Source organism: Sceloporus undulatus, chromosome 3, assembly GCF_019175285.1.
Source record: "Sceloporus undulatus isolate JIND9_A2432 ecotype Alabama chromosome 3, SceUnd_v1.1, whole genome shotgun sequence".
In the NCBI taxonomy this organism is placed as follows: domain Eukaryota; kingdom Metazoa; phylum Chordata; class Lepidosauria; order Squamata; family Phrynosomatidae; genus Sceloporus; species Sceloporus undulatus.
In genome coordinates this window covers 3,800,760-3,814,923 of record NC_056524.1, presented here as the reverse complement: position 1 = coordinate 3,814,923, position 14,164 = coordinate 3,800,760, and the positions used below count along the sequence as shown (strand labels likewise).

At 44.3% G+C, this 14,164-nt stretch overlaps 2 protein-coding genes across 5 annotated transcripts in view; both read left to right on the top strand.

Annotated features, from left to right (window-relative positions):
• LIPT2 (lipoyl(octanoyl) transferase 2) overlaps positions 1-14,164 on the top strand; it is a 350,867-nt gene that overhangs the window by 132,225 nt on the left and 204,478 nt on the right. The window lies entirely within an intron of this gene.
• Positions 1-14,164, top strand: part of XRRA1 (X-ray radiation resistance associated 1) — a 49,204-nt gene that overhangs the window by 10,337 nt on the left and 24,703 nt on the right. For all 4 annotated transcript variants that reach the window (XM_042458842.1, XM_042458843.1, XM_042458844.1 and 1 more), the window contains 4 exons: positions 1,973-2,130; positions 7,583-7,654; positions 8,291-8,363; positions 10,591-10,688. In XM_042458842.1, the coding sequence (XP_042314776.1) occupies positions 1,973-2,130; positions 7,583-7,654; positions 8,291-8,363; positions 10,591-10,688 (401 nt within the window). The remainder of the gene's footprint in view (positions 1-1,972; positions 2,131-7,582; positions 7,655-8,290; positions 8,364-10,590; positions 10,689-14,164) is intronic.

Here is a 14,164-nt window from a genome sequence, read left to right as displayed (position 1 = left end):
CGATGGCTAAAAAACTGAGTTGTGATGGCATAGGTTAGACCCCAGCCATCATAAGTCACTGTAAGAGGAGGCCAGCCAACCAAAATAATGCATGATGGCCCTTCTAGACAGATTCAAAGAATCATAGAGCTGGGAGAAACCTCAAGGGCCATTGAATCCATCAATTATGTATGCAGGAATACATAATCAAAGCACCCCTGACAGGAAGTTCTTCCCAATGTTTTCTTTTCTCCTGTAGTTTTCATCCTGTTCTCTGGAGCAGCAGAAAACAAGCTTGCACCATCCTCAATATTACCCCCCTTCAAATACTTAGGGCTATCATATCACCTCTTAATCTCTTCTTTAGGCTAAACACACCCAGCTCCTTTAGTCACTCCTCAGAGGGCATGATTTCCAGACCTTTCACTATTTTAGCCCAGTTCAGTTTTGCTTTTTAGTGTAGCAGTTTAAGGATGGAAAAACAATGTGCAGCTGGGAGAAGAATAGGGGAGTACATTTACCTTTGAGCAATCTGCTTTGACAGTTCTCACAGCTATTGGGATGGGAGCTGGGCCATGCCTGCACAGCTCAGTTTCCTTTCCTTTGGTTTCAGCCTTGCCTGGGGCACCCACTATTAGCGATGTGGGTCTGGAGTGTTGACCCTGTGATGGTCCAGATTGAATTATTTAACTGTGGGTCTGATTCTACCACTTGCTGCAAGGGGCTGTGAATTTCCTGTGCCGTAGTCGGCTTGCTAAATTATCTTCTTGGAGAACTGAGGCAGGAATGAAAGGCCATCCCCAGTCCTCAGTTGGCTCCCTCTCGCCACAACCACATGGCCATTTAATGAACAGAAAAGTGCTGGCATGGCAGCTGCTGGAACGGGACCTTCATGGATTCAAGGAATAGCTTCCTGTGCTGCATCCAAAACAAAATATACATGCATTTAACCCCAAGTCAAGTGTGTGTATGTTACTGATGGGGTTCCAGCCATTCTACAGCCATCTCCAGATAGGAAAAAAAAGTCTCAGGGTGCATCTACACTGTGGGAATGATGAAGCTTAACATCACTTTAACTGCCATGGCTCCATCCTACAGAATGCTGGGATTTGTAGTTTGAGGCAGAAGCAGAGAAAGCTCAAGATTTTGTAAAATTACAAATCCTGTGAATCCATAGGGTGGAGCTACAACACTTAAACATTATTTCTACAGTGTAGATGTACTCTTCAGTTCCTAAATAGTAGTAGTAGTAATAATAATAATGGCTCAGTGGAAATTGGTGAAAATCAGTTACTGATACGTTACATGAGATGTGTCATATGATGGAGGGGCAAGAACACAAGGGAGGAAGGGAAACCTGGCTTATTTCAAGATGAGGCTAGATAGAAACCTGTGAATATGCACAGACAACCAAAATGAAAAGAACTGTAAGCTCTCAATACTTCGAGGCACTCTGGTTGACCCTTACTTTTCCTTAAAGGTGTCCTGTGTGGCTTACATATCCCACAGTTCTTTCTCCATCCTTGTCTCAGGATTGTGTAAATAAGATCCAAATGTTTCGGGTTAACAGTACAGTTAGCCTTCCACATTTGCAGCTTTGAATTTTGAGGATTTGGTTATTCACAGATTTTATTGATATGTTTTCTCTAGGAATTTCTAGGTCCTCCAGAGCAACTCTGTTGGAAGTTGACTATAGAGTTGCTTTGGAGGACCTAGAGATTCTTAAAGAAAATACTTCTCTTGGCATTTGTATATCCTCCAGTTCAGTTCTGTAGTCACTTTCTGCCAGTTGTGGGCCATAAAGTTGCACTGGAGGACCTAGAGATTCCTAGAGAAGTATTCTCTCAGGTACAAAATAAGTGGTTTTTTATTTGCAGTTTTTTCCACATTCACAAGGATCCTGCACCCCTAACCCCAGTGAATGCGGAGGGCCCATTGTATTTTTATTTCCTGACTTAATAATTAATATTGGGTTTTGTGTATGTAATTTCAGGGGTCGGTCACTGGCAGGTGGCACGCCAGACAGCAGAGCAAACCAAGATTGAACTGCTCTTGGGAAAGAGGCCCACCCGGATCACATGGGAGGGGGCAGTGGTGCCAACAGGAGACCTCCGACATCTGGATGAGAAAACGCTTGATGGCGCACAGCTAGTGAGTTCGATAATTTGGGGGCAAGGAATTCCTGAGCAATCTCCTTCTGCTTTATAGGCACAGTCCCTGAGGTCATCCAGAGCAGAGCCCTTCATGATGCCATATACTTCTGGGGTCTGCTGTACATGTCTTTCAGAGCAGTGCCATAAGTGTAGTGGCACCCATGATGTGGAATGATCCTTCCCTCAAAAAATCCACGTTCCAAAAATTCTCTGCTGAGCTTTTGTACACCCAATTCCAGAGAAACCAACTGGAAGATGGACCTTTGGTGTTATACAGGGCGGAACCAAAGAAAAGTAAATTGAATTACATAGACATGACCAGTCTCCTTTCCTAATAGTTACAAGAACTGTACAGACAGGTTACTAAGTTGAAAACTTAGCTATGTTGGGAAAATGTGACTCTATCTAATCTGGCCATGCTGTTTGTGGGGGGCCAGGATGAGCAGTTCTGGGAGCTGTAGTCCAAAAGTTCTGCGAGAGTCCCTTTAGATGACAACCAGATTGTTTGGGGAAGCTCACAAGCAGGGCACAAGAGTGAAACAGCTTTCCCTCCATTGTTTCCTCTAGGATCTGGTGTCCAGAGACAGGGTGCTGGAAAACATGGAGATTCCATTTACTGATCATGTCTAACTGTTTTAAAGGGGAATTTGTTCTTTTCTAAACCGGTGGCCATCACTGCTGCTTCTGTCAGCAGATTCCACAACTGAGAATCATTGGTTGCAACTCCCAGACCCCCCCAGCCTGAAGGGGTTGTGGTCCAAAACTAAGGGGCTCAACAAACCGGCCATTAAGGCCAATCTTAATGGTTGGGGCAGAGTCGGGGTGTGGGACCCACATGTTGCACACCCCGACTCCACTTCCAGGCCGACATGACATCATGCGCCACTCCACAGGCACACGGCATCATGGTGCTCCTCTGGCACTGCGTCTACATGACACAGTGAAAAAAGAACGCGGAAAAGGCACGCACCAGTGGCTGTGGCACCCTTTCTGGAGTGCAAAAAAGAGCCACATTTTGCAGCTCCTTTTTTCACCATAGAAAGGAGAGATCGGGACCACAGCATGTAGTTGTTGTGGCCCCAATCTAGTCCTAAAAGGGGCGGTTGCAGGCCGCCCCTTAGGGACAGTCTGTCAAGCCCCTAAATTCCCAGAATTCCCTAGCATTGAGCCAGGGGTGTCAAAGTGGTCTCAGACTGGATTATTTCTGCAGTGTGTTTTGGACCATTGATTCTCTTCCATAATTTCATCTATCATTTTTCAAGATTCTGTCATACCTCAGACATTGTACCCTTTTCATGAAAATAGGTACCCAGGTTTTGCCTGAGAGAAGGTACTTAATCTCCTTGATCATTTTTGTTATACTACTCGGGATAGGAAGTTAGAGGACCGATAAGTACACTTGTCCCTCCATATTCGCTAGGGTTAGGGACAAAGACCACGGTGTGTTACCCATGCTGCTTCATATAAATTTTGGTATAAATGATAATTATTATTATTATTATTAACCTTTATTTATAAAGCGCTGTAAGTTTACACAGCACTGTACATAAATAACTCTTAATGACCCCTAGATGAACTCTAATAGCCTGTCCACCATTGCCAGCAAGGCATGAGGACATGTACACACACCCCTGAGGGGCACCCACATCATCATATCTAGAGAGTCGCATAAGAGGATTATCATAGGACCAGGAAGAGCAAATGTTTGCCTTGCCTGAGGCTTTTGCCCCCCTCCCAGGTCTGTTGTCCCAGCAGCTTAAGACCACTAAGACAATCAGACAGGGACACCCAGGTGAAAAGCAAGTAATTAAACACCTTTGTTCTCACCATCAAGCACCTTTGCCAGAAGCAAGATTTTGCCTATAAATATCATCAGATTTGCCTGTTCAGGGGGCCAGTCTGGATTTCAGGGGGAAGCTATGTCCCTTTGAATCCTGACCTGACTCCTGGCTCCTGACTCCTGGCCAGTCATTCCATGGCTGAGCCTCATGCCATCCTCATCATATTCCATTTGGATTCCTGGAGGGAGTCTACATTCTGGTACGTATCACCCCAGTGATGCCTAAAATCCGATTCCATGCTAACCTCTGCTTTTCCTGAGCCTTGTATGTGGGTGTGTATGCTAGTGAATCGTATGTGTTTCCCCCCATTATAAATAAATTGGTTATTAATTCTAGAAGTCTGTCTCAGCTCCATTTATTGGAATCCCCTGGTCTACTCCGTATACATATCGGGAGACGATTCTGCAAGGGCTGTCGTAGCAGGCCCTCCTCTTGCAATATTTGAGCTAATAACAATAATAAAATTCCCCTAACGGACCCTTGGCTACAGGTGAATATGGAAAAAGCACAAATAACAAAAACACAATGTTTTTACCTGTGAGGACACCTTTCTAGGAATCTCTAGGTCCTCTGGTGCAACTCTGTAGTCAACATGTGCCAGACACTGGCAACAGAATTGTTCTGGAGGAGCTACAAATGCCTAGCAGAGTATTCTCTCTAGGAATCTCTAGGTTTTTCAGTGCAACTTTTAGTTATAGTTGACCATAGAGTTGCACTGGAGGACCTAGATATTCCTAGAGAGAACATATTAATCAAATCCATGAATAATCTCAGCGGCCTTCGATACCATCGACCATGGTATCCTTCTGGGACGACTGAGGGAGTTGGGAATTGGGGGCACTGCTTTGCAGTGGTTCCATTCTTACCTCTCGGGCAGGTCCCAGATGGTGGAGCTGGGGGACTGTCGCTCCGATAGGAGGGCCCTTACATATGGTGTCCCTCAAGGAGCGATTTTGTCCCCTATGCTATTCAACATTTACATGAAGCCGCTGGGAGAGATCATCCGGAGACATGGGGCGCGGTGTTATCAGTACGCTGATGACACCCAGATAATTTTCTCTATGTCTCCAACTGATGCAGTAACTAAGGATGGCATCTCTCCTCTAGATGCCTGCTTGGCGTCGGTAATGGGCTGGATGAGGGAGAACAAACTCAGCGTGAATCCAGGGAAAACGGAAGTACTGGTGATAGGTTCCCCGGTTTCTGGTGGTGAGATCTGTCACCCGGTCCTGAACGGGGTCACGCTCCCCCTGAAGGACTCGGTGCGCAGCTTGGGAGTGCTCCTTGATTCGTCGCTCCAGCTGACTTCTCAGGTGGATGCGACGGTCAGGAGTGCCTGTTATCAGCTTCGGCTGATATGCCAGCTGCGTCCCTACCTGGACCGAAAGGACCTAGAAACTGTTGTACATGCTTTGGTAACCTCTCGATTGGATTTCTGCAACGCGCTCTACATGGGACAACCCTTGTACCAAACCCGGAAGCTGCAATTGGTGCAGAATATGGCAGCTAGATTGGTCGCTGGTAGTTCCAGGTCGGACCATGTAACACCTATTCTAAAAGATCTCCACTGGCTGCCTATTCGCTTCCGACCTCAATACAAGGTGTTGGTTTTGACCTATAAAGGCAGCCCTAAATGGCTTGGACCCAGGGTACTTGGAGGACCGCCTCTCCCCATATAATCCGCCTCGCACACTCAGAACTTCCGGGACTAAACTGTTGGAGGTCCCTAGGTCCAATCATATACGGACCTCACAGAGGGCTTTTACAACGGCTGCCCCTTCCCTTTGGAATAAGCTCCCTGTAGAGCTTCGCTCCGCCGCCTCATTAGCTGTTTTTAAAAAACAGTTGAAAACATATTTATTTCGGCTGGCCTTCCCACCTTAATTTTTCTATTTATTTTCCTGCCCCTCCTCCCTTCTCCTTTTTGACCCTGGATTGATGTTTCATTTTTTATTTCTTTTGCCCCTGACATGTGTATCTTTCTATTTTATTGTTTTCCTGTTCCTGTTTTTTGTAGTAATGTTTTTAGCTCTTATATTGGATTTTAACTTTGTATTGTAATGTTTTTTATAAACTTTTGTAAGCCGCCCTGATCATATTCATGGAAGGGCGGGGTATAAATAAAATTTATTATTATTATTATTTATTATTATAATCAAACCCGCAAATATCAAAGCCGCAAACATGGAGGGATGAGTCTATTGTGTCAGGATCCGAGCCCCACCAATTGTCTCCCATGGTTTTATAAATATGCTTTGAGCATTTTAACATTGGATGATGAGACAGGCTATCATGAATGGTTGATAATGCCTACCTTCCTTGGGGTGGTTAATGAGCAAATGTACGAGGAGCACAGATTGTGCTGGGAACATCAAGGCCAGACCCTTGAGACTGGTTTCTGAATAAAGTTTTTTTGTTTTACATCTCAACCTTGGATTTTTAAATTGAAGTGATCCTGTGCATGATAATTATCAGGATAGGTCACAAAGTGGCTTTTCTAGATGAAGGAAATCTAATTTTATTTTCACTTTGTGTCCCAGCTAGGGATATAGCTATTGGGGGATTTCCCCCCCTTCAGTCCCCAGATTTCTAGCTTTGTGGAAAGTGAAACACTGAAAATAATTCTTACCTAGACCTCTTACGTTTGCATCTAGACCACCTAAAGTTTTCCTGCTGCAAAACATGAAGGCTTCTTGAGAAATTCAGTGTTCTCTACCTCCATAGGAGCCTGTTGTGGCTTCACAAAGGAAGGAGATATGCTGGATTCCAAGGAAATCTTCCTTGAGTTGCAGATGGACACTAAATTTCCTTGACTTTGACAATCTACCTGTGACCACGTGGACAAAGGGAGAGGAGCCAGCCTGCAGAGAGCCCTCCCTACCATCTAAACTAAGATCAGAAACAGAAAATGCAGGTCTATTACTAACATCTTCAATTTCTTTCTCCTGTTTGCCTGATGAAGAAGCCAGTGTGACTTCGAAAGCTTGCAACATGTAATTGTGCATTTTGGTTGGTCCAATAAAGGTATTATTGTTTGGATGTTATAGGATTTGCTATATGGCCAACATGGTTACCCCTAGATGTTTTTTATATTTGCCATTATTATTATTATTATTATTATTATTATTATTATTATTAACTTTTATTTATAAAGTGCTGTAAATTTACACAGCGCTGTACATACAATCTTTTTAATTGGACGGTTCCCTGCCCTCGGGCTTACAATCTAGAAAGACATGACACAGAAAGAGAAGGGAGTGGTGGTGGGGAAGGGGGATGAGGGCCAGCAGTTCTTCTCTACCTCCGAGGCCTGGATCAAGGGAGATGGACTGGAGGGAGGGCTTGGGTTCTTAATGGATGGTTAATGGATGCTTGCATTCCCTGGATCGTTTTGCCTGTCCCTTCTTTTGGGATGTCTAAATTGTATTTCTAGATGCTCAGCCGAAGTTTTAAATCACCACAATGCTAGAAAATTAGGGACTGAAGGGTAATTTCATGGGAGGGGGGCACAAAATTTTTGGTTGGGAGGCCATGACTTTGTTTTGGCCCCCACCTTGCTGTAAGTATACCTGTGGCCCCAGCCCTTCCTCTCTGTCTTATCATTTGCAGATTGCAATCCACCATGTGAAAAGCCCTTCAGATCTGTGCGCGGTGGATGTCAGCGGCCGGAATTTTTCTTCGGTGAGAAGAACTCAGGCTGCATGGATATACTGACTGACTGTTTTGTGTATTAACTGAAACTGTCACAGCACCACTGAGATAAGCTGGGATGGTGACAGTCTGAACTGTCCAGAAAGCATTAGCTCCTCTGTTTGGTCATGGACTGATCTTGCAAGTACACACTTCTCTGTAGCTTTCTGGCTATAGGCATACTGTAAATTCTGGTACTGAGCTTCATCTGTGATGTAAACCCCATAAAGTGCACCCCATAGGCAGTGTAGTGAAAGGACAATTTTGCTGCATTTTTACAATTTCTATGCTGTTTTAGACCCAAGAGAGGCCCTTTTTTTCAGAAGTCATTTTGTGGGAAGCTTCCAGTCAGAATAAGGTCTCTCCTGGACCTAAAATGGCTGGTGGGAATGATGGTAGTATATTGCAGAATTGACTCCAGCCCCTTAGTGGGGCTGAGGAATATTGGAGTGCAGAGGGAGAAATTGAGCCAAATTTCTTTTCATCATTTCATTTTTTTCAAACCAAAAGTTTAGGAGTTTTAAGTTCCACAAAAATGGCACTGGGAGGACCATGCAGCTTGCAGGTCACACTTTCCCCATCCCTGCTGTAGAAGGAAGGGTTGACTTTCCTTTCTCATTTCTACAGGCGAAAGAAGAGGACTTTGAGCAGTTCACTTCTGTTGCCTATATCAGTGCCACAGAAAATCTGCTGACCCTCGGTAAGGAATGCCCAACGCTCTGTTGTCTTCAGCTTTGAGACTTCATCATTAAAGGGTTTGGGGCTGAAACGGAGGTTCTTCTTCATTCCTTAGCTCTAGTGGCACATGACTTACAGTAGATGAAAGAGTAGGGGGCATGTTTATCAAATTTGCAGATGACACCAAATTAGGAGTAGCTAATACCCCAGAGGATAGGATCACCATTCAAAATGACCTTAATAGACAAGAAAGTGGGGCCAACGCTAACAAAATGAATTTCAACAGGGAGAAATGTAAGGTACTGCACTTAGGGCAGAAAAAAGAAATGCATAGATATAGGATGAAGGACACCTGGCATAACAAGACTATGTGTGAAAGGGATCTAGTAGTCCTAGTAGACCACAAGTTAAACATGAGTCAAGAGTGTGATGTGGCAGCTAGAAAAGCGAATGTGATTTTAAGCTTCATCAATAGAAGTATAGTTTCTAGATCAAGGAAAGCACCAGTGCCACTCTAGTTTGCTTTGGTCCGGCCTCACTAGGAATATTGTGTCCAGTTCTGGACACCACTATGGAGCAGCAGAAACAAGCTGGCTCCCTCAATATGACATCCCTTCAAATAGTTAAACATGGCCATCATATCACCTCTTAACCTTCTCCGGGATAAACATACCCAGCTCCCTAAGTCTCTCCTTATAAGGCATGGTTTCCAGACCCTTCACCATTTTAGTCACCCTCCTATGGACACGCTCCAGTTTATCAACATCCTTTTTGAATTGTGGTGCCCAGAACTGGACCCAGTATTTTTCCAGGTGAGGCCTGACCAGAGCAGAATAGAGTGGTACTATTACCTCTCTTGATCTAGACATTACTATTGACGCAGCGTGGAGAAGATTAAGAGGTGATATGATAGCCCTGTTTAAATATTTGAGGGGGTATCATACTGAAGATAGAGCAAGCTTGTTTTCTGCTGCTCCAGAGACTAGAACATGGAACAATGGAGTCAAACTGCAGGAAAAGAGATTCTACCTCAACATTAGGAGGAACTTCCCGACAATAAGAGCTGTTCACAGTGGAAGACGCCCCCTTACATTACTGTACTATTTTGTTCACTTGTAAATGTTACACAATTAATTTCCAGTTCTTAGCATTCTTGCAATTTCTGTCCCTTTATTATGTCTTTCTCACAATGTGTTTTGAAACAATTTTTCAATCTCTTGCCTTGTTGCCCAGTTATACTTGAGGGAGTTTTAGCTGGCAGAACAAATCTTTCTTGATATGTGTGCATAGGTGATTATCTTTGCCTGCTGCAACACATGTCTTAGTTACATCCCACTTGAATGACTGTAACATGGTGTATCTGGAGCTGGCCTTGAAGAATGTTCAAAAGCTCCAGGTTGTTCAAAGAGCTGCAGAGATATTGTTATCAGAGGCGGCTGCAGGGAGCATGGGACTCCAGTGGTATCCTTATTGTGTGCATGTCAGTCGCATCAATGTGTAGTTTCAGCACTTTGGACAAAATGGGGTTGGACTGGATGGCTATTGGGGTCTCTTCCAAATCTAGGATTCTCTGATTCTCTGATAGGGAGATAAGATGAATACAATTTCACACTGTAACCATGGGGGCACCCGAGAGGTCTCCAGATGGCAGTGAGACAGGGGGATGCCCCACATTGGTGGCAGAAAGGGGGATGAGTGGAAACTGTCACATTTCATGGCATTAGAGGGATGAGTGAAAATTACCACTGGTCTGTTAATTAACCAGTGTGTTAATGTTCAGCACCTGGGAGAGCCCCTTCCAAATTCAAAGGAGTTATCCAAGGTTCAGCAATGCATCCCAAAGAGAGGTTCATCAGCACCTTGAATCACTCCCTTAAATTTCTGACTGGAACCTGGAGCAGATTCATTAATCCTATTGACAAGTGACCCATCAGCCTAAACTTAAATAAATAAAGGACAGGAGGCAGTTGGCCTTTCCTTCCCCAAACATGGAGCTCTTTGTTCATTAAAAGGTGTGACCAAGAAACTTGAACATCAGTTTTTCTATGCCAAACTTCTCCTGCTGTGGCTTAACGTCTGTTTCTGTTGTAGTAAGTGTGTGTATCTGGAACAGTGAATCGTTTTAATTTATTTCAAAAGTGGGATATCCTCAAAGGCATTTGAGGCCTCCATTTGTGCTTCACATCAGTTCTGGTGTGCTGGCCACCATCATCTATCCAACTAATGTTGTCTTTTCTTCTTTTTCAAAGACGTTTTTCGTAAATTCCCTCAGGTACGAGAACTGGAACTTTCCTTGAATGGCCTGAGAAGTCTTAAAGTCAATGCTGGGGACTTCCCTCACTTGGAGGTAAGATCAAAAGGAGTTGTTGTTGTTGCTGTTGTTGGGTGCCTTCAAGTAGTTTCTGACTTATGGTGACCCTGAGCCAACACTATCACAGGGTTTTCTTGGCAAGTTTCTTCAGAAGGAGTTTGCCATTGCCAACCTTTGAGGCTGAGAGAGTGTGACTTGCCCAAGATCACCCAGTGAGTTTCTATGATTGAGCCAAGATTCAAACCCTGGTCTCTAGAGTCATCGTCCAACGCTCAGTCCACTACACTATGCTGGACATTGGTAGCTAAAGAGGGCCTTTCTCAAATGCTGGATGGGCTAGGAGCATCAGTTGCATTTAATATACTTTTGATATAGGGTGGCCAGGTTTTCCTGACACCTCTCTGTTGTCTGGCCAGCTCAAGACAGACCAGTACAGGCCTATATGTAAAGCCTGCCTTGAGTTTTGGGAGAAGAAGAGTTCTCATGAAAGTGGAACAGAACCTGTACAGTGTAATAAGGAGTTTGTCAGGCTGGAAATCTCTCTCTTTGTCTCCTGAGTCTCATAGGACCTGGGTGGACTTAGAACTGCAGTGTAACTGATGCGTGGGACAAAGCGCCGAAAAACAGCACCCTGCCGGCGCATGTTTTCTCTACGCAGGGAAGCCACAGCCGCCAAACTGCGGCTGCGGTGTAACAAATGCACAGGTGGCACACTCATTACATAAGCACCATGTGGTGCCATGCGGATGCCGCGTGGCGCTTGCATAACCATGGCGGAACCCATGTGTACAGGGAGCCACCATTTTGATGCCCTCATCATGTGCTAGGGTTGGGGGGTGTCTGGAAGTGCCACCCCGAGGCAACTCTAGCACGTGTCAAGGGCGTCTTAAAGGGCAGTCTGTACCGGCCCTGAGGGGCTAAACAGACAGGCAAAAAGAGATGCTTTCAGGCTGACTTGAAGGTGTGGCGTTTAGATGACACATGCCTTGAAGCCAGAAGGAAAGTGTCCTTATGCAGAGAAAAGCCGTTTCAAAACTAAGCAGTTTTTTCCCACTTCTTCCTGGCTTGAAGCCATATCATGTAGTCATGACATGAGCACTCCAGCTGCCTTAGGAGCTGGCGATGCGGTTGCTGGGGTTTCAATGTGGCTTCAGAAAAGGTAGCTTCAAGCCACTTTTTCCTGCTTATCTGTTTCACCCCTATATCATTCCTCTTTTTTAAGCCCACCCTTCTTTTGAATTTGCAGACAAATATGATAAAATTGGAGAAAACAAATTAAAAATATCCAGGTCTTGGGAGTAACTAAATATTGTAATTAAATCTTTTGTTTTGCAGTGTAGTAGATTACATTGCCTTACAACACGGGTAGGAATCATTTGGGCCTCTGGAGGTTGTTGGATTTCAGTATCCAACATCCTTCCCTTTTGCCTATGATTTCCACCCGGTGTTTATCCAACTATTAGTTCCACCTGGAATAGTTTTATTAAATCTAGAGAAGTTACATCAGTGTTGTCATGGAGAGTTTCTGTTGGTTCAGTGGACCTATTCTGGTTGGAACTGAAAACTAGATATATAGACCATTGTGACTATCATGCAGAGGTGAGCAGAAATATGTCCCCCTTTGTTTGACTGCAACTTCCATCATCTCCTATCCAACATAGACAATGGTGAGGAATTTTGAGAGTTGCAGTCCAACAACTGGAGGCTGCACTTTGTCTACCTGTGTTATAAGTTAAAGAAGAATGTAATTGTAATTGTTACAGTTACTGTTACAGTTACAAGGGATGTGATCTCACTACAGTACTAGGTGTGTTTTGTACAACAGGCTAGTGACTTGTAGCAGTCTTTTATTTCCCCCAAGTAACAAAAAATTAACTATAGAGTGATTTTTAAATAACAAGAAAGAGAAGAGTTATTTTTAAAACATTGGCGGGATACATATCGGCAAAATGTAGCGTGGCGGCGGCAGCAGTAGGGTTAGGGAGTGCACGCCATTCAGATGCTCCCTAACCCTATTACTTACTAGGGTTAGCCTAGTATGTACTGGCGGTGGCAAAATGGTGGCGTCCTGTCTACATGGGCACTGCCATTACGACATGACAGATGCATAGCGTCTGCATGTCATACCCCCTTGTGACGTTGCGAGTGCGCCATTGGAGCACTGCAAGTCACAAGGGTGCTGCAGAAAGAACCCGCTTTTGAGGGTTCTTTTTGCCGCACGAGGAAGCCACGCAGTTTGTCCGCTGTGGCTTCCTCGTGCGGCAAAGCAAGATGCAGGCAGACTGCCCTTTTTGGGCAGTCTGTATAGCACCATTGTAACTATAAATGTAACTAGCTATTTGGGGGGTTGCAGTTGTAACTAGTTTCCTTTTAAAAGTAATTTTCAAAGCTCTGAAAGTCTACTGTAATTAAGGTTTCATTGAAATCTTGTGATGTGACTTGATGATGGTATCAACAATAACATTCACCGTGTTAATCCTAAAAAGTATAAAAGGAGGCTATCATACTTGGGATGTACCATGAGATGACATGACGATGCAAATGCCAGGTGGATTGATTGAAGTGAAGTAGCCGCAGGTGCCCTAACTTTGCAAGACCAGAGGGCAGCTGATTAAAGCAGGGGCTCTTCGGGGGCTCTTTTTCATAGGATCATCATAAGTCAAAGCCAGCTTGACTGCATACACCAAGCCAGCAAATCTTTGTCCTCAAAATAAACTGGAATGACTTCTCATCACCCTGAATTGGATTGTGGTCCAAATTGATTACATCATTACTGCGTCTGTTTACTCTCTGTGGGTGTTGTTTTTATAGTTGATCCTCCGCATTTGTGGCTTTGACTTTTCCAGATTTGATTATTCCCAGATTTGATTACAGTGGTCCTTCCACATTCGCTGGGTTTAGTGGCACAGGACCCCTGTGAAAGTGGGAAAACCTCCAATAACAAAAACACTATATTTTTATCTGAGAGAACACCCATCCTCCAGTGCAACTCTGTGGTTGACATCTGCCAGATGTTGACCATAGAATTGTGCTGGAAGAGGAGTTCTCTTTAGGAATCGCTAGGTCCTTTAGTGTAACTTTTGGTTAAAATTGACCATAGAGTTGCATTGGAGGACCTAGAGATTTGTAGAGAAAACACACTAATATAGTCCGCGAATACACAAATCCACAAAAGTCAAATCCACAAACGTGGAGGGACGACTGTAATATGCTTTCTCTAGGAACCTCTAGTTTAGTTATTCCCAAACTCAGATCTTCTTTATGTTTTGGACTTCATTTCCCAGATGCCCCAGCTTGGCCAATGGGCTGGGATTCTGGGAACTGAAGTCCAAAACATCTGGAAGGCCAGAGTGAGAATCTCTGCTCTAGGTCCCCCAGTGTGACTTTGTGGTCAGCAACCACCAGAAGTTGCACTGGAGGACCTAGAGATCCCTAGAGAGAACACTTCTCTATGAATTTGTACATTCTCCAGTACAATTCTGTGGTCACCTTCTACAAATATTGACTATAGA